The 20470-nt window shown below is 39.4% G+C and overlaps 1 protein-coding gene across 1 annotated transcript in view; it reads left to right on the top strand.

Moving 5' to 3' along the window:
• The first annotated feature begins 2264 nt into the window (after positions 1 to 2264).
• The window catches only part of LYPLAL1 (lysophospholipase like 1), a 28176-nt gene continuing 9970 nt past the window's right edge, over positions 2265 to 20470 (top strand). Inside the window, exons 1-3 of the mRNA XM_036277611.1 lie at positions 2265 to 2358; positions 8366 to 8465; positions 18821 to 18990. Of these exons, the coding sequence (XP_036133504.1) occupies positions 2265 to 2358; positions 8366 to 8465; positions 18821 to 18990 (364 nt within the window). The remainder of the gene's footprint in view (positions 2359 to 8365; positions 8466 to 18820; positions 18991 to 20470) is intronic.

Raw genomic sequence — 20470 nt, 5'->3', positions numbered from 1 at the left:
TTGAAAGAATCTGGCTGATTTTAATAATGATCTTGAATCTGGGAAGGCTCTAGGTAAAACCCAGAATCCCAACCTTCAGGTACTGTTCAAACTCTGGTGGAGGAGCAAATGAGAAACTACCACCAGGAGAACTGGGGACACCTGAAGAAACAGGCACTCCCAATCAATAGAGATCCTACAAGGCTACAGGCCAAATCCCAAAAGTTTTGTTTTTAAATAAAATAGTTGGGATGCTCCTCGTCTTATTTTTTGCGAGCTAATCTGTAAATGTAGGTAACAGTTAAGGGCCTGAATTCTGGAGTCAGATAGGCCTTATATGTGAGTCCAGAACGTACTGGCGGGATGAGCCTGAGCCAAGTTCTACCTCTCTGGGCCTCCCTGGCAGAAACAGATAGTAATACAACAGAGTTTTATGGGAATTCACTTAAGACAGTTCTTGGCATCCAGAAAGTCCAATGAATGCCAGTTGCTTATCATTATTAGCCATAATAATCATCATAACTGTTAAACAATTGTTTCTTATTTTTTGCCGTCTCAAAAGCATGGAGTCATGCACAGCCAGGTTTTCTGACAGCAGAGTTCCAAGAGTAGAGCGTAAAGCCTTACCTGGCACATCTCCACGTGGTTCTCCCAAGACAGCACTTTGCTCTTCTCACCTGGCTCTTGAAAGTGAATGAGATTCACGTGGGGAAGGCAGGTAGAGGTATTTTTTTCAGAATTGATCATCAGAGCGCAACTCAACCCAGCCTGTCCTCCTTAAGGACATCACTCCTAGTACTCTCAGCTCAAGATCTGTAGGTTTTAGTGAAAGGACTCAAAGCTCCTTTTTGGTCTGGTTAACTAATGGCACATGGGACCATTCCCATCCACAGCACTGGTAGAACAGCGTGATGGTTTAGAGCTTGTCTTGGCAACCCACCCATGATGAAAAGCAGTTCAGTCACTTGGGAGTAGGATGATTCCCTGTAACAAAAATGATAAGTTGTAATTGCTTAAATATGACGCAGACTAAAACGCATGAAAGGCGGGTGTTTCATGGCACTTAAAAGTTCTACTGGGTCGTTTTAGAATTTTACACCAGGAAACAGCCACCTGCTAGGGCTACTGCATCCAGTATTAAAATGCATCTATGGTTAAATCTTTATATAGAAAGGAATTCCATTTTGGGAGAAGAGCATGTTTTTAAAGTATAATAATATATACATAACATAAAATTATCAATTTGGACCCTAAGTATATAGTTCAGGGGCTATAGTCATTAAAGTCTATTTCCCCATTCTTCCCTCCCCTTAGGCCTTGGTAACCAACACCCACTTTCAGTTTCTTGTAAATTCGCCTATGCCTCATATAAGTGGAATCATACTATATTTGTCCTTTTACGACTGGCTTACTTCACTTAGCATAATGTTTTCAAGATTCATCGATGCTGTAGCATGTATCAAAATTTATTATATGTCGATACCACATTTTGTTTACCATTAATCTGTGGATGGATATTTGGGTTGGCGATTGTGAATAACGTTATCATCAATACCAGAAGACAGTATCTGTTTGAGTCCCTGCTTTCGTTTTGTTTTGTTGTTGCTTTCTTACACTTACATCTAGAAGTAGAATGATTAAATCACATAGTAATTCTGTTTAAATTTTTGAGAAACTGCCAAACTATTTCTGTTTGCACTATTTTACAACCGCATCAGCAATGCACAGGGTCCCAACTTTTCCACATCATGGTCTACGTTTATCTTCCTTTTTTTCAGTAATCAACGGGTGTGAAAGGGTCCCTCTTCAGATTAGATTTCTTTGTAAACTATTTTTTAAACTATACAAAGAGTTATTATTATATGGGTATTTTATCCCGAATATAAATAGCGAGCTACATCCTGTTCAAGCCCCAAAGTAGAAGGCAATATATGTTGATGCCTGATCAATTTCAAACATATTAACATCAGTATTTTTCCAAAAAAAAAAAAAAGTAATCCTGAGTTTAGGATTTCAGTTAAAAAATTTTTAAAAATGTATTCCTGAGCTGTCACCTGTATAATACCATTCTTAACAAAACAAACTCACAGCATCCTCAGAGCTGCTTGCTTGAGACTGGACCCAGAGGCAGGACAGCGCCAGTCCTCCTGCGCATGCGCGTTTTCAGGCGCCCCTCTGCCCCCGCCCCCGCCCCCGCCCCCGCCCCCGCCCCCGGCGTGCGTACGTGCGCGGGCACGCAGGGCGGCGGAGGGCGGGGCCCGCAAAACTCAGGTCGTGGCAGCAGCATGGCGGCCGCGTCGGGGTCAGTTCGCCTGCAGCGGTGCGTGGTGTCGCCGGCGGGGAGGCACAGCGCCTCTCTGATCTTCCTGCACGGCTCAGGTGGATTACAGTTTTACGTCCTTGTTTTCTGCAGCTTGAGAAACATGCTCCCCGCACCCCCTACTCCCCCAGTGTTGCCCCCGCAGAGGAGGCTCCGGGCCCCTAACCCGAATAGGGCCGGTGGGCTCGGGGAGGGTGGCTGCCCGCTCGCTAGCCCCGTGGCTGCGGGCACGCGGGCAGCATGGTCACCTGTCCCCAGCCGCCCCCCTTGGCCTTCCTTTCTTCTGTCTTGGGGTCACTGGCCCATGTGTCCAGCCCTCCATCCACGACATTTGTCACCGTGCCACCCTTGCTACCCCCCAGTCCTCCCCCCAAGTTTAAACAGAGCAAGTTAGTAAGGTAAGTCCTCTACTAGAGACAATTAATTCTTTTCAGGGTCAGCTATTAGTGACTTGAGTTTTCAGCTGCATTGCATTACTTGCCACATCTCTGGCCAGTCTCCCACAGTAATGTAGGCAATTGAGAGCCACAGTTAACTTAAATACTTTTTATTCTCTCTTTCCAGCTCCCCCCCCCCATTCCCCCTCCTGTCACTAAATACCCCAAGGTATAGCACCAAGTCAAGAGGCCTGCTTTTGGTAACTGGTGCTTGATTCCCAATAGCGTTTCTGAAACTCATCGGTAATTTACTTATGTCTCTCTTCCCCCTGAATCTTGGGCTCCTCCGGAATAGGGACCCTAGTTTTAATCTTTGCATCCCTCGTGCTGGGCCCAGCCTACGTTTTGGGGGAAAGATTTTTTTTTTTCCAAGAAATGAGATTCAGTCTGTGACCTCAGGGGGCCTACCTAAAGTTGAAAACAAAAACAATTGAATGAGTTTGAGTCAGCTGTGGAGGGGAGGTCACAAGATGGTGCGTGGTCCACTGCCAAGGGAATGGTGAGGGAAAAGCTGTGGTTAGGCCTTATGAAGGCATTTGGAAGATTAAGAGCTTGTCAGATTTAACCAGGAAAGCAATCTCTGAGCTGAGACTTGTTATGTAGGTAGGCTTCAAGAGGATGGTGATTGGATGGTGAAGGGGATTAGAAGGTGCAGGGTGGAGGACCCGGAAATGGGCATTTGTGCGAAGTTTTGTCAGTTTGGAAATGAGTCCCAATTGGTTGAACAGCTTGTCCACCTGGCTGTTACTACCTTTCAGTAGCGGTGGAATGGGAGCTTGAATCTAGAGCTCTGGGTGTCCAAAATCAGTGCTCTGGAGGGGTAAGGTAGAAAAACAAAAACAAAAATAACAAATTGAACTAGGATGTATCATTTTGGAAATAGAAAAAGACCAATAATGTTTAAAGGGAAAGACTTAAAGGTGTCTTAAGGTAACACTGAAGCTTTACAACTAGGCAGCTATTACTAAAACTATTCATGGCTCCAAGGGTATTCATTTATAAGCACCCAGAAGTAAAAGCAAATTAACTTTTAATAAAAGTTAATTATTTTACAATATCTTTAGGAAATACTCCTAGACTTTAGTTCCTTTTTTTTTTCCTGGACCACTTTACTTAAATTATTTTTAACTCTTTTTCAATTTCAAATTATGACATTTTAAAAACCTGTAATTGTATATCTCTGAAACTGAGTTGTCACTGTATATCTATATATTTTTTCCTTTGTACTTTGAACAAAGAATGTATCCAAAGAGTTCCACCAGTTATGCAAATATAATGCAATTTTTATATATTTAGAACTCCATTTTAGTAAATAAACTCTTAATAGGAGTATGGTTTTATATTAGACTTTAATATATGTGGTTATATTATAGGAGATGTTTGGCTTCTGGTTAATCTAAATATGGGTAAACCAATCTTAATAGTTTCACCATACTCTTGGAATAAGGTGCTGGCTTTCTAAAAGGGGACTTTGTGACTAGATGGGTGGATGTTGTTTGGTAGCATTCAGCTTTGCTTTCTAAGGTCGAAAAGAGTATTTAGAGGCTGATTTAGGTTTTGGGGGTTTTTATAAATCTCAATAGACTGAGGTTGTCTTCTAGGATATATGTGGCAGTCATAGAAGAATACATGGGAATGTAGTTATATAAAGCCAACTCAATTTGAGCCTTTCCTATTATTAAAATACCAAAGAAGTATCTTTTCTCAGGATGATGAAAACAAATAATAGTTTAATTAGTTTTGTTCAGCTTCCCAGACTAGATTTATTCACTCTGTTATATATTTCCTTAGGAAACTGTAGTTCAATGGTATACATCAGATTTATAATTTCCTAATTTAATGTCTGTATTTTATACTAAGCTATAAGGTTCATACAGGCCCCACATGTGCATGTCTTGCTTTCTCCAGGTATGGTAATGTTGTGTTACTGACACCCTGGGTTCTTGTGATTTCCCAGAACAGAGATCAGTAGAGCCTGACTTGTTGGCTGGGAATTGGACACAGGCCTCCTAGGTGGCAGGGGAGAATTCTACCACAGAATCACCCTGGATTTTTGTGATCTCCCAGGACACAGATCACCAAAAACTGGTTCAGAACCCAGTACCTGGGCTCAAACCTAGGCCTCCAAGATGGCAGGGAAGGGCCCTGTCACTGAGCCATTTGGGGTTCCTGTAATCTCTTCGGATAGAAATCAAAAAAGATCACCAGAAATCAAGCAGGGGTGGGGAGCGTCCGGCCCTCGAAATCAATACCAGCTAACATCACATGCCTCACGAAATTAGCCTGACCAAATATAGCAGGCTAATTTTTAAGTTGATAATTTTGTATGGCCCTCAAATGATGTTATAAATATCCAAATGGCCCTTGGCAGAAAAGTGGTTCCCCACCCTGCCACAGAGAAAGAAGGGTTACTTGTGCACAAGGAAGCCAGCACTGCAGAGGAAAAGGAAACAGGCTGCTCCCCGAACAAGGCTGGGGAGACTTTTAAAGAGGCTTAGGTGGGAAAAGCGATGTCTAGGGGTGTAGAGGCGAGGCTTTTTGGTGCTTGTACAGTGTGACGACACGCTCCTTCATGTCACATGTCTCATTAGCATGTTATATCTCCACCCAGGGGTGTACTTTTTTAGCAGTTAAAGGATAGTCTTTCTTGCTAGGGCTGATGTGTGAACAAAGGGAAAAACTTAAGCCCCCCACCCCCAGAGTAAATCTTACAGTCAGCAGTGTACTTCAGTCTGGTCGCTGATTGGTTGTGAGTAGAAGGGAAGGTCTTGGCTTTCTGCAGGCTGGGCCCAGGGAGTAGTAGCCTGCCTATCTCAGTAAGTCTTAGCCAGCTGATTGGCTTGGCCTTTGAGGTTGCCAGCTGCTAAGTAATGGACATTTTTCAGTCTTCCTCATATTTGAACTGTCAGCAGCATTCAGCTTTCCTGAAACACTCTGCTGGTTCTCTCTTCCCCTGTTTGCTCCTTCTGGTTTATTTTGCAGACTCATCCTTCTCTATCTGGCCATTAATGTTGAGATTCCTCACTGTTTGGTCCTAGGTCCTCTTCTCATCCCACATTTTTCTCCCTGGGCTAAACTTTATGTAAGTCCACAGATTCTAGTTTTACCTATATACAGGAGACACAAATGTGTGTCTCCATTTTAGGGTTCCATAGAGCTTAAGACAAGTTTAGCCAACAGCCCAGTAATCACTCATCCATCCATCCATCCATCCATCCATCCATCCATCCATCCATCCATCCAAGAAATAGCCATTAATGGCCACCAAGTGCCAGGCACTGTTCTAGACTCTGCCATACAGCAGTGAACAAAGCAAACAAAAATCCTTGCGCCCCTGGAGTTTATATTCTGGTGGAGGAAACAGTATATAGTAGGAGACAGTGAGTTCTATGAAAAATAAAAGAAAGGATAAGAAATAGCTGCTTCATGGGTTTCCTGTCTCTGTGTAGAATTGTCCTGGCCAAAAACCTCACTGTCATCGAAACCATTCACCACTGACCCCCTCATAACTAATCTATTGCCAAATTCTGTTTATTTTAGCTCCTAAATATCTCCAGTTCTTATTTCTGTATACTCCACTGCTGTTACCCTAGTCTAAGTATCTGTCACCTGAACAGTAGCCTCCTGAATGACCTCCCACATCTCCTTTTGTCCTTCAGTTCTGTCTTCACAGTTTCCAGGGTGATCCTTACAAACAAGCCACCTTCCTGCCAAAAAGTATCTCTGTAGCTTCTCTGTGCTCTCCGGATTAATCCAGCCTTGTTTTCTTCTTATAATTACAGTTTCATTATGTGTAAGGACACAAATTAGAACCAGCCAAAAGCAAAGACACACAGGGAAAGCCTGGGAGGGTTCTGACCCCGAGTCTGTCGTCCTCAGTGATAAATTACCTCCCAGCATTGAGGTAATTCAAAAGCATATTGTCACAAAGGGAATTTCACCTGAGATTTTTATCCAGAGTTTTTATTGGGGTTTTATTGCATAGACATGATTGATTTGGCGTTGAACTCAAATCTCCAGCCTCTATTCCCTGGAGGTCAGACTGATATCATATGGTTCAAAGCCCCAACCTTCTAATCACATGGTTGGTCTTTCTGGCTGGCCAGCTCCTACCCTGAGTCATCTCCTTAGTGAAACTATCCTGTGGTTTGAGGGCCCTTCCATGAATAACAAAGACACTCTAATCACTCAAGAAAGTCTAAGGGTTTAGAGGTTACCTTTCTTAGGAACTGGGCAAAGGCTAGCCGAACTCTAGTAAATATTGCAGTTATTTTTAAAGGGCGTCTCTAACCTCATCTCCCACTCACTGCTGTTCCTTTCACGTTCTGCTTTTCAGTTCTTAGCTGTCATACGCTCCTTCCTACAGAGGGTCTCCGCGTTTGCCTTTACTGTGTCTGAGGTGCTCTCCGCTCCACTTGTCACTGTCCTGAGTATTTGAGTTCAAACCACTTAACAGCTGTGTGTGGTGCCGAGGTTGCATCAGTCCTGTGCTGGGCATTAAATGAACAGATACCTCAGTGGGTAGAACACAGAGTGAACCTTGCAGAGCGTGTGTTCCCGTCATGTCATCCCTGAGCGCCTTAACTGGTTGTGTCCAACACAGTGAACCTGGCAGCCCCATGTCTCACCTTTGCAGTGGTTACGTTTGTCTTTCACGTAATTGTAAATGATTATTTGACTAATGTCTGTTTCTCACTAAACCATACACTCCATGAGAGTAGGGGTTTTCTCCCCCCACCCTCCCATCACTGCCTCTCTGGCTGTGACCACAGTGCCTGACACATTGATAGGTGTTCAGTAGATTTTTTAAAATTGATTGATTAAAAAATTGAAGTTGTTATCTTTAAATTGTCAACAATACTGTGAAAGGGGTGGTGGGAGCGGGAAGGAGGGTAGCAAAGGGGGAAAAAGGAGAAACATCTGTAACGAAATGAGATTAAATTAAAAAAAGAATAAAAAATAATAAAGATAAAATGTCCTCTTCAGGACAACATAAGATAGACCTATATCCCCCCCCCCCTTTTTTTTTTAAATGGGAATACACATACATTTATTCTTGCATGAATTTTGGTGATTTTTCAGCCTTGGAACATATAATCATTTTAGGTCATGTAAACATGTTATCAAAATTCTTTTTTTTTTTTTAGGTTAAAAATGGAAACATGCTGAATACCCCCTTTGAAAGATTTTATTGTTTTGACCCAAGAAAATTGGTTTAGGTTTTTCCAACTACAAAAGTTTATAAGCACTTTTGGAATTTAATATTTTTAAGAGTAAAGCTAAGAAATGACTTTAAAATCAGAAAAAAATAGAATTTTTATTTAGAAAAATTAATTTCATTTATTTGTTCCTATTGTAACCTTTAAACAAATGAGGAACTTATAACTCAGTCTTAAGCAAGGCCTTTAAAGTGACCAATGGTGAAGTTAGGAATAAAATAATCAAAATTATTCCTACCTATTGATGCCTGGTCACTTCATATTAATTGATCAGTTTCCGTACAGGTATCTTTATGGAGATTTTATTTTATTCCTTGTTCCATCCTCTGTATGACATGAAAGTTATAGACTGATTCTAAATACTCTTGTCAAAATGTTTTATCTTCATCTATATTTTTGTGACTTATCAGGTGATTCTGGACAAGGATTGAGAAGGTGGATCAAGCAGGTTTTAAATCAAGATTTAACGTTCCCACACATCAAAATTATTTATCCAACAGCTCCTCCCAGGTAAGTAGTCATTGATCTCAGTGCAGGATAATTCTTTGGTATAAAACATATATAAATAGATGTACCAGCTAGACATTCATTAAGCTTAATTCTGTATGTAAAAATATTTTAAATTAAGGTACTTTTTTACAGACCCCCTCCCTCTTTACACTATTGGGCCAAGTTTGCTAGGTGAGTAGTCTATTCCCCCTTCGTAAAGCATTCCCTGGAGCCCCTGACTTCACTTCGTCCCCAGCACGGCCTGCAGATGCTCCCCTTTCAAACTCTTTCCCCTCACGCATCCCAAAAAGAAACGAATAGTTGCAGCATAACCTTTCTAATAATTTAATTAAGCCAGAGTTTTTAATCTCTGCAAAAGGTTTTTGTGGCATTCTTTCAACACTTAAAAGGTTTTAGAAATAATGTTATTAAGTTTTTGAATCAGTAAGCCAGAATAGGAATATGGAATTAACTACTTAATAAAAATTTTGATTATACAGCCTGTAGATGTATTTAACAAAATGCACAATCATGAGAACAGTCTAGTTTTGAAGTCAGACTGCTTTTCATAATTACTAAGTTATCATCTGCATAGTTTTTATTCTGAACATGTGCTCCACAGTGGGGCTTACAGAACCTTTGTATGAGCAAAATAGTGTTTGCTGAGCTGTGCAGCCCAACCTGATTTTCCATGACCTGGTCTTGGTTTATTCTTTTAAACAGTGTGCTTACGCAAATGATTTGCTTCATTTATTTATTTATTTTATTAACTTAGCGTTAAGGAGAAGTAGGCAGATCTTCAAGGACCTTTTTATATGCACTATTAAGACTTTACTCGCCTCAGTTGATAGACTGGAAAGAGAACAATAAAATGATACTTTTGTTGTAAGAGTTAGGATTCAAAAAAGTTATTATTTTAATACAATTTTAGAAGAGTTTAGTAGTTTGGTAGTACAGATAAAATTTTGACCTAATGACCAATGGATTATTTTTGTGCTGTAAGTTGAGTGGCTTTGGACATGTCGGAAGAGCCTGTGATTTGCTATTGGTTTTCAGGGTGGTGGAGTAAGTTGGGAAGGAGAAAGGCAGTGGGGATGGGAAAGATAAGTTCATTTCAGCCTAAATATGAGTGTAATTATATGATGAAATGGAGTGGAAGCTCATTGGAAGAATGATTTGAGAAATTACTATATTTCAGCTTATGAATGTCATCACCAATGTGAAAGGAACTCGAGACCAGTGTATCTCAAATTTTAGGCCAGAGATATTTCTGAGACCAACATTCTCCATGTACACTGAGTATTAGTTGTGGGTGCTATTGTGACTTAGTAAAATATAAAACCATTGAAATATTTCACTGAACTAATACTAGTTACTAATATTTCATGGTGACTCTTTGATGTGACATGTTTCCTAGTCAGCAGCTTCTGGGCAGATCATGCTGACCAGTGAGCCACATAAGCACATTTCAATTTTCTTGACACCATATTTAAAACGGAAAAAGAAACAGGTAAAATTAATTTGACTAATATATTTTATTTAACCCATTAAATCTAAAATATTATCATTTTAACATGTGATAATATAAACTTATTAAAGTGATATTTTACGTTTTGTTTATTCCAAATCTTATGTGCATTTTACTTATAAAGTACATGTGAATCTGTAGGCTAATTAATAAATTAAAAGTTCAGTTCAGTTACACTAACTATATTTTTAATTTTTCTGTAGCTATATATGACTAGGGACAGCATATTTTTAAACCTTAAAAAGGAGTTCCCATTATAGTATGGTGGGGAGTACGGTTCTAGATCATATTATCATTTTTACTCAAACTTCTCATGAGTTATAGTTCTTGAACTTGTAAGATTTTTTGTTTTAATGAGATGATTTAAATCATTCCTTCTCAAGCAGGGATGATTGTCCCTCAGGGGCCATTTGGCTTCATTGGGAAACATTTTTGGTTGTCACAACTGGGAGGAAGAGCAGTGTAAAAAGCTACTGACATCTAGTGGGTAGAGACCAAGGATGCTGCTAAAACTTCTACACTTCACAGGGGACAGCCCCAACTCTCAGTGGTGCCTAGCTTGAGACACCCTGCTTGAAATTACACCTCTGCCCGACACATACTAGAGTATTAGTGTCTTGTTTCTCCTTCAGGGGGAAAAAATGTTGCAGTGTGGTCAACTGCTTATGTTTTTGAAAAACAAATATCTGAGCTAATTAAAGTATGAGTGGCATTATTGTCTTTGAATCAATACAAAAAGAAGTCAAGATTGCATCTAAGAACAGGTCTTTATGTACGAGGCTTCTTTATTTTTAGACTTAATTACTCTAGGTCAGAAACATTAAAAACAAAATTCCACTTCAAAAGCCTTTCTAGTCTCAAATTCACTCTTGTGAGCATGGACTTGTAAAGATTTGCTTTCCTGTTTGCACTGGTTCTAAGATTCCTGAAATCAAAAAATAAAGAGCTCACAATTTAGTACAATTTGCAATTTCCTATTCCGGAACTCAAGGGCTTTTCAAAAATATTCAGAAAGAGTATATATGTGTTTTGACTATAAATAGGATCCTACAAAATGTATAATATTACATTTTGGGCCCCTATCCATGATCAGGTCTCATTAAATAAAACAGTGAAATAAAGCATATATAATTAAGGATAATAATGTCAGTTAGTTTGCTACTAACACACAAATTAAGTTTGTAAAACATGCTTATTGCTTTCAAATATAAACACCAAACCCTAAGCTGACCTAGCAAAATTATGTTATGTTGGATTGTATACTCTGTAGCTCTGCTGTATTTCACTGGTCCTTTTCCATATTGGAAACCAAGTGTCATTGACCAAAGACTGCCAATGGCTGCAGATCTTTTGACGTAGCATTTTCTAAGTGTCAAAGGACTCTTATGAACAGTATAATAAACAAGACTGATTTAATATTTTATCATATTAGAAAATGTATTTCAACGTTATTGTGAAATTATTTTTCTTTCATTTTCTGAGAAGTGCAGACATGACCAAGTTTTAATTCTAGATGTCTCAGACTCTCAGAGTAATTAGAAACTTCATTTAATATGTAATTTAAAATTACAAGATCTAAAATGTTTTACTTTTCAAATATGAACCATGTCTCTATTGACTGAGGTGTTGTATGTAGTCTTGGTTCATCTTACATCTCATTGTTGTCAGAGAGCTTCTATACAATTTCAGTCTTTTGATTAACTGTCCCTTATAGTCTTGCATATGATCTCTTCTGGTGAGTATACCATGTGCATTTTTTTGTATAGAATTCATAAATGTCAGTAGTTGAAGGTGGTTATACTGTTGCTCAAATTTTATATTTGCTTAGTCATTATTTTTCTAAAATGTTCCTTTAGGTCTTGAAGATTAGGTATTAAAATCTCCAACTAAGATTGTAGATTCGTCTCTTTCCTTAGTTCTATCAGTTTTCTCTGTGTGTGTTTTTAAGTAATATTATTAGGTGCATGTGGGATTATTGTCTTCCTCATTAATAGCTACTTTTATATTATAAAATGTTCATTTTATCTCTACTAATACCTGGACATGTACTTTGTTTAATCTTTTTCCATCCTTTTGCCTGCCTTTGATGAGTGTTACATAGTATGTATTTTTTTTCATCTTTTTTACTTTTAAACTATTTATATCATTATATTTAAAGCAGGCTTCTTATAGACAACATGTATTTGGCTTGTTTTTTTCTTTACCCAATCTAAATAGTCTCTGTCTTTTAAGTGATTTGTTTAGACCATTTGCATTTAATGTAACTATTGACATGACTGAATTTAAGTCTACTACTTTTTTCCTGTTTTTCTCTTTCCATTTCTTTTTGGATTATTAGAATTTTTCTTAATACTCCATTTTCATTTATCTATATTGTTTTTCCTGATTGCTTTAGAGGTTACAAGATATATATCAAACCTTTTACCTATTTAATTTTTTTTAACCACGTTACACAAAATGTAGAAACCTTACAACCATACAGGATCCTTTACCCTCTCCTCCTTGTGTTATACTTGCCATGTGTATCGCATCTGCAAACATTGAAAACTTTATCAAACAAGGTTATGATATTTGCTTTCAATGGTCATACATATTTGAAAGAATTTAAAGAGGAGAACAATAGTGTATTATATTTACCCAGTTGTGGTCTATTACAGCATATCAGTATGTTTTGATTAAATTGTAAAGTGCCATTTTGGCTATAAGGTATTCCTTTACCTCAACCTTATTTAATAGATGTTTTTAATCAGCTCAGTTAGGGGCATATTAAGTAAGAGTCAGCAATTAGCTTGCTGTGTTGATTTAAATGGAAAATATTGCTTCAGTTTTTTCATTATGTTAATTTAGACTCTATTTAACTGAAGTCCTCAATAAATATTTTTATTTCTGTGACATACTTTAATTGTATTTGTAATTAGAGGTTTTCTTGGTATGGGTTTACTATTAGAATTTCCATTTTAAATAATAATTTTTTAACAAGCCATTAATAATTTATATGATGATATATAGTTTCTCTTGGTATTTAGAAAAATTCTAAAAGTAATAAGATTTGCATAATGCTTCTACTTTTCGATTCATCACTTTCTCACATGAAGTGCATGTTTATATTTTTCATTAAACATGTTTTTTTAAACAGTGCTGGGCACTTTGGATTTAGGTTTAGTAAACAATGAATTCGTCTGTAGTCTGGCACTTAAGATTCCATCAGACTCTCCATGCTAGGCACCTCTTTCCCCGTACGTACATCTGTACTACGGATACACCTCGCTGGTGAGGGTCCCTGCTACAAACAGCTGTTTTGAAGAAATAGTTTTATTTGTGTGGTAAGTATTTTAGACAGCATATTTAAATACCTATTAGGATGTAAAAACTTCTTTTCTTAGAAACATGTTCTGTTTTGGAAAAAAAATAACAAAAGAAAAATTTGACCTTTTCCTAGAAATCACCATACGGATTTTAGAAAAATTAAAGTGAAAAGAAATTCAGAGCAAAATAAGACAATTTTAGATTTTCTCTTATTTCTAGGTGACATAATTATCCAAGTGACACAAATGAGCGTTGACATTCATTATTCAGCAAATACTTGTTTTTGGCACCGAGGGTATCGCTGTAGGGAAGGAGGTCCCCACTCTTGGGGAGCTCACACAGAAATGGGGAAAAGGAATTAAGCATGTTACTTTCAAATAGTGATGAATTCCTTAGAGTTAAGTAGAATAATGGGACAGGGAGATACAGGGAGACTATATATGTACATTATAGGGTGGAAGGAAGATATACTTTACATTATAGGGTCGACGAAGGTTCCGCTACAGAAATGACATTTGAGCTGAGCCCGCCATGCAGGCACGTGGCAGACAGACAGCGCTCCAGCTGGAGGAAAGAGAGGCGCAAAGCCCAGGACCAGTCCCGGCTGTCCTGTTTGAAGGACAGCAAGAAGGGCACGTGGCCGGAGGAAGCGCTGTGCATTGAGGACGCAGAGGACCACTGAGTCAGATGGCCGTATCCTAAAGGTTATGCGTGACCTTTCGGTTTTATGACTTTTAGGGAACATAGATCAAAACAGAACTTGCTGTCTGGCTGAATGTCAACTCTTTTTTTTTTTTATTAACATGGGCATTTTATTCCAGCTTAATGTTTTACCAGTGATTGATTGATTGATTGATTGGGGAGCCACACAGATGTTCTTTGCCTAACTTATTTATTGTGGTAACCTCTGAGCTCTTTTATACCAACTAATAAAGTGATTTATTTGAGGAGGAAGGTAAATGAGGATAACATATGTACCAGTTTGTTAGCTGTTTTAAAAAACAATCTTACTTTTATGCTTTATTTAGCAGTTATTCTAACATCTTACGAGAATTATGCATTCTTGATGATGTTTTCACAACCGAAAAGTTCTGAATTACTCCTTGTCTCAGTAAATTTTCCCAATTACCTTCTTTGAACAGAATTTTAATTTTCTTAGATAATAGAACAAAAAGCAACTAGATTAGTAAAACTTACATTGGGATTTCACCTCTATGGAGCATCTACTGCTAATTATGCAAGGTACTGTCATGGACAAAATGTTAAATGTCATTTTTTTCGATTAATGGCTGAGTTCCCAGAATGATTCATATCTTAGCCTATGATTTCATCCTTATTTAAGTGCTTAGACAGACAAATAAACACTTAGAGAAAGAGCAGAATAAAATGAAAAGGGAAGTAGAAATAATTCAAGAGAGTAACTGTCGAATTCAACTTCAAAGTGAGTGGTATGTTCGGTCTTCATTCAGAAGATCTGGTTTGTGTGACAAATCGGAATTCGTTTTGTCTGACCGTGACGTTGATAGTAGGGAAAGCACCCGCTTTCATTTTCAGAGTACTTTAAGAAAGCTCATCCTGAGAAAGGGGTTCTGGGATTGAGAGGCTGGACATGCCTTCTGTCTTCTCTCCCCTCGGGATTCCAGGGTACTCACCTGTCTGAGGCCAGGGGCTCAGAGGAATGCGAGGGACCGGGGCTGCGTCGGGTCCTGCACAGGGTGCAGGCTTCCTCCTGCCGCCGCCGAGGCCCTGGGGCCGGGCAGGAGAGCCTTCGGTGAGGCTCAGCACGTGGCAGAAAGAGCTCAGTCTGTAAACTTCTTCCCTCCTCTCGGACCTGAGTCCCAAAACGTAAATTTCTGTTCCATAATGCAGTACTAGTTAAAATCCCAACAGGACTTTTCAGGAGAATTATTTGAAATTATTTTAAAATTTAGTAAATATTTGATCATTTCTTGGATAAGTTCAGAAGAATGGATGCCTGAGAACAGGCAGGACAGGTCAAGCAAGAGCCTAGTGGTGACCATGGTCGGAGGGGGGTCTCCATCACCCAGCTCAGCACACTGTCACACCACAGGAGTGCTGTCAGCGTGACCCCAGCACCCTGTGGGGGAGATCAGGAGAGCAGCAGCAACAAAACAGCCTTCTCACCTCGTGTTCCTCACCCAAACCACAGACTGCAGAGCGCAGTTTCGGGGCCTGTCTCCTTGGCGTTGCCAAGGGCAGTGTATGTGAGCACCATCCTGGATGCGCCAGAGGGAGGTCCGCTGCTTCTGTGTAGTGCGGGTGGTCGCACTGGGGCTCATCTCTCCCTGAACCGTGGTGAGACTAGAGAACTCGGAACTGAGGATCAGATGTATGGCAAAGATGGGATTTGCCTTTGTGAGAGAAGGTTTTTGTTTTTTTCTTTAATGCTGGTCCAGGCCCAGTTGACTATCCTTGTAAAAGAAGATTGACTTGAACCCTCTTAGGTCACTTTGTATCCAAAAATAATTTTAGAAAACTTCAAGATTTAAATGTAAAAACCAAAACAACAATCTTAGAAGAAAATCTTGGATTCCGTATGTTAAAATTATAGATTGGGAAGAGCTTTTTAAACAAATCAGGAGACACAGAAATTAATTTTTTTAATTGACAGTATTACAGATGTTTGCCCCCCACCTCACCCCGTTGCTGCCCTCCACCCAGTGTCTGCCCTGCCCCAAGCCTTCGCCACACTAGTGTCTGTGGCGGTGGGCTTTGCATATATGCACGTGAGTTCTTTGGTTTGTCTCTTCCTGCCTCCAGCCCCTTCCCTCTGAGATCGGTCAGTCTGCTCCATGCCTCTGGACCATTGTGCTCCTTGGTTTATTTTGTACATTAGATTCCACATATGAGTGAGATCAAGTGATATTTGTCTTTATCTCATTGGCTTACTTCGTATAGCATAATACTCTTCAGGTCCATCCATGATGTCACAAAGGGTAAGAGATCCTTATTCTTTAAAAATTAAAAGTGGAACTGCCCTTTGACACAGGAGTTCATTTTTCAAAAGACAGATTACATAAAATGTAAAGTCTTTTATCTGATTTTTTTAAAAAGACACCTTAAATATATAATGTCAACATATAAAAATAGATTTTTAAAAGTTCTTAGAATACAAATGATAAATATTTAAGTGTCAGTAATAAAGTTCTCTTCCAAACTGATAGCACGTCTGGAAGCACAGTGGAAGGAAACAGCAAACGGCCGGAGGCAGCCCCAGGACGTGGGTCACGGAGCGGGAGCTCGGGTCGAGGGAGCAAGTGCCCCGCGTGGCCTGGGAGGGGACAGAGTCACTTGCCAAGGGACAGGAAGGGCTGTTCTGAGGCAAAGGGCACATCTGTATCATTGTCGGAAGGGTGGTGGCGTTGTCACGTCTTTGAACTGTGTACCTAGAATGAGTACGTTTGTATGTGTAAACCAGTCCTCAATAAAGTTGATTATAAGACTATAGTTGATACCCTTCAAGGGTAACGTTTGAAGGAAGTTAGTACCGACTGCTATGAGGGCTGTGGGTAAAAGGACATTCTCTCTTCCTGTCGAAAGGGAAATTTTTATATCCTTTATGGAAGTAACTTTCAAGCATCTTTTAAGATAAAAATTATACCTTCCAACCCAGCAGTCCTGTTTTTTGGACTCTTTCATAGGAATAAAAGTGCCAGTACGTAAAAGCACATACACGAATGTGTAAATGTAGCTTTCTCAGTGGCTATAACCTGAGTCTGGGTCAGTGCTCATTAGAATGGCTGACAGACCGCGGACCATCTCAATCATGAGATAGGACGCAGCCATTGGAAAGGACAGGCTAGCACTGCACGGGGTGGAAGGGTTTCCACGGGGTATCATTAAGAGAGAAAAGGCACACAAGAAAAACAAATGGGTTACTTAATTTTTTAAAAGCACATACAAGAAAAGCATTCAAGCATGCATTCCAGATCATAAGATGGCTTACCTAGGGTGAGAGAAAGTGTGGGGGGGTAAGCATGGCGAGGGAAACTAGTGCAAGAAATAAGTAAGATTTATAGGAAAACAATGCAAACACACACACACATAAAATACCATGTATCTCCATAAACAGAGAGAAAATGTTAGGTTTTTATATACTGTATTACAGGGATATTCAAAATATACATTCAAATTTACAAAGCATGTTGCAAAGTAGTGTTTATAACATGGTTTTATTGGAGTAAATAAACAAAAGAGCCTGTGCAGATGAGCTCTTGTTTCCAGATTTCTTCCAGTTTGTCTGAGAAACTTTCCAAATATCTTCCCCTTGACTTCCTGGCTCGTGAGGCGGATGCCGTTGACCTGGGCGTGTCCTGATCCTAGAGCAGGAAAATGGTGGGGTAGCTCTCCTGCCCCTACAGTGCCACTGGTTGGTCCCGAAGAGTGGGCGCTTCCCCAGGGCATCTGCACAGAAGGGCGGGTCCTTTTGATCCAATGGGTAGGACAATGAGAATTCAGTATTTCTAGCAGTGTTTTGCTCTAGCGTACGTTTCACTCTCTCTCTGACTTTGGAAGGTGAAAGTGTGCAGCTAACTCTGAAATGGGGCAAGTAGTAGGTGTAGGAGGAACACCTCATCTGTGGTTCACATTTCTTCCCATCGTGATGGGTACCTTTTGCACTTGAACAGCATTCCAGAGTGTGAACATACAGTGAATGGGTTAAGATTCACACGTACTGTAACCATTCGACCGTTACATAAATGTAAAGCATCTCATAAGATTAACCTTGTTCAACAAGACACCAAATCACAGCATCTTATTATGTAAGATATAAGTCTGACAAAGCACCCAGTCTGAGACCTAAATAATGCAAACAGTGTCGAATATCTGTATGATAAGTGCTTCCAAAGATTACTGGTATCCCATTCAACTTTGTCATTCCAAGTTCCCGAGAAGATAAAAAAAATAGTTCCAAACCTGATTAAAAAAAGAAAGAAATGGACCACTCCCGATCTAAGGATGATCTATCTGAATATGATCAAGAAAGGCAAAAAATTATTAGCTCACCTTTCATACTTGAGTGCTGTAAATTAACCAACTTTGAAAAATGCATGGGTTAATTGTATTTTTACCGTTGTATTTTTTGCACGGACGAACATTCAGTTAGCTGTGAATACTGAAATACTCATTTTTACATTAAAGGAAAAAGAATTGAATCAAAGAACAATTTATTAAAATAGATTTATTAATCCATCATTTTTAATTGAGCAGAAAAAATATATACACCCATACTATGTACATACATAATATATATAAAATGCCATTTTTTGTGAAGATTTTCTAGAGAATTTATGAATCCTAAAAGGTGCAGAGAATAAAGCTGTATTGGCATTAGTAAATGTTCATGGAATCAATATACGTGTAGGCGAGTTAATGTCATACACATGGGGGTGTTTTTAATACGAATTTTTCAATTTACAAAACATGGAGGAAATTGAAATGATTTATTCAAAACACCAATGTTTTAGAAATTAAAACAACTATTTGAATATCTTTCCCTTTCATCTTGGGTTTTAAACAGACCATATACTCCTATGAAAGGAGGGATCTCCAACGTGTGGTTCGACAGAGTGAGGATATCGAACGACTGCCCGGAGCACCTTGAGTCCATCGATGCCATGTGCCAGGTGCTGACAGAGTTGATTGATGACGAAGTGAACAGTGGCATCAAGAAGAACAGGATCTTAATAGGTAAGACCCTTGAATGTTGGCAGTTTAATTCTCCTACTTTTGCTCAATCCTGTACATTGAACCTGACTTGGGGTATTGTTTAGAGGCACTTGTATATCATTTGACCTGTTTATAGTTTCAGATAAACTTCATATACTAAGAGTTTCAAAGTGATTACAGTTATAAACAATAGCTCATAAAACGTGAGATTATTCGTCTTAGTTTTTTAAACAATTTATTTTAACTAGCTTAAGTTTTATAAATATGTTTAAAGTACTATTGCCACAATTAAAACAGAGAACATAGTCAGAAGATAACACTGAGTTTGTGGACAGTTAAGTCTTCAGAGTTAATATCACAGAAACAAGATACTTACAAACTTCTGTGAACTGACACTTAGCAACCTCTCTTCCCAGGGGATATAACGTACCTTTATGTAAACCCTTTGTTCTACTTATTGTCCGTTTTTTAATAATCATCAAATACACAAACTGTAATATCTCTGTTTCTGTAATACATACAACACTGAGATTGGATGTTTAGAACGTGCACGGTACAGAACATACTTTGGTGAAGGAATTTTATTTTCAAACATAACTAATTTATAATGAGTTTTGTTGATAATGAAATATAAAGCAAATTAAACATCTCTGTGATGTTCTAAATAACGTTAATATGTACTTAAAATCGCTGACAAGATCTGGATAAACCGGTAAACGTCTGTCGTGTTCACTGGAGTTCTGAGCTGCTCATGGGTTGAGAGGGACGTGCTGCAGTGGGCTCTCCCGCCTCGCTCGCCACTGCTGGTTCCACGTGCGTGCTCTCCAGTAGCATCGCCTTTGTGGCCCTATTTCTGCATCTGTAGTTAACTGTTTCTGCGTGTCTGTTTCTGTGTTTAACTCGAATAGAGACAAATCTGGAGCATCATGGGAGTGCTGGGAAGAACACAGGGAAGGTCACCCAATCCGGCTAGGGGTTCGACAGAATAATTACAAGGTGGAATTCAAAATGTGTGAATGTATGACCACTTCCATTACTCAATTGTTTACCGAATGTTTTCCAAGTTCCTGCTGTGTACCAGGCAGTGTTAGATGCTCCAAGGGGCACACAGCTAAGTAAAACCGGATCTATCTCCAGTTGCTTATGACCTGGAAGAGCCCATGAGGTACTTACAGCGGTCACTGTAAAGGGAGCGGCCAGTGAGGAGCGCCCGCAGCTGTGTGACTGCTCCCCAGAGAGAAGGCTCATGGGCATGCAGTTTTATTTCCCAGGATGCAACAGTCCCTGGCACGGAGCAGATGCGGAGGCCAGTGCTGAGTGGCATGGCCTGCTTAGGGAGTGGTGTGTTCAGTAACTAAGTACCACGGGAACTGAGAAGGCACCGTAGGTATCTGAGGGAGGCTGTAAGAGATGTCTAGTGGGAAGGAAGCAGGGACACTGGGGACTTGGAGATGCACAGATAAGTAAAATGGTAACTTCGTAGTGTAGAGGTTTGGGCATA

The sequence above is a fragment of the Molossus molossus genome, unplaced genomic scaffold, assembly GCF_014108415.1.
Source record: "Molossus molossus isolate mMolMol1 unplaced genomic scaffold, mMolMol1.p scaffold_m16_p_23, whole genome shotgun sequence".
Taxonomy (NCBI): Eukaryota; Metazoa; Chordata; class Mammalia; order Chiroptera; family Molossidae; genus Molossus; species Molossus molossus.
Note: the sequence above shows the minus strand (reverse complement) of the source record. Positions and strands in the feature narration are given on the sequence as shown.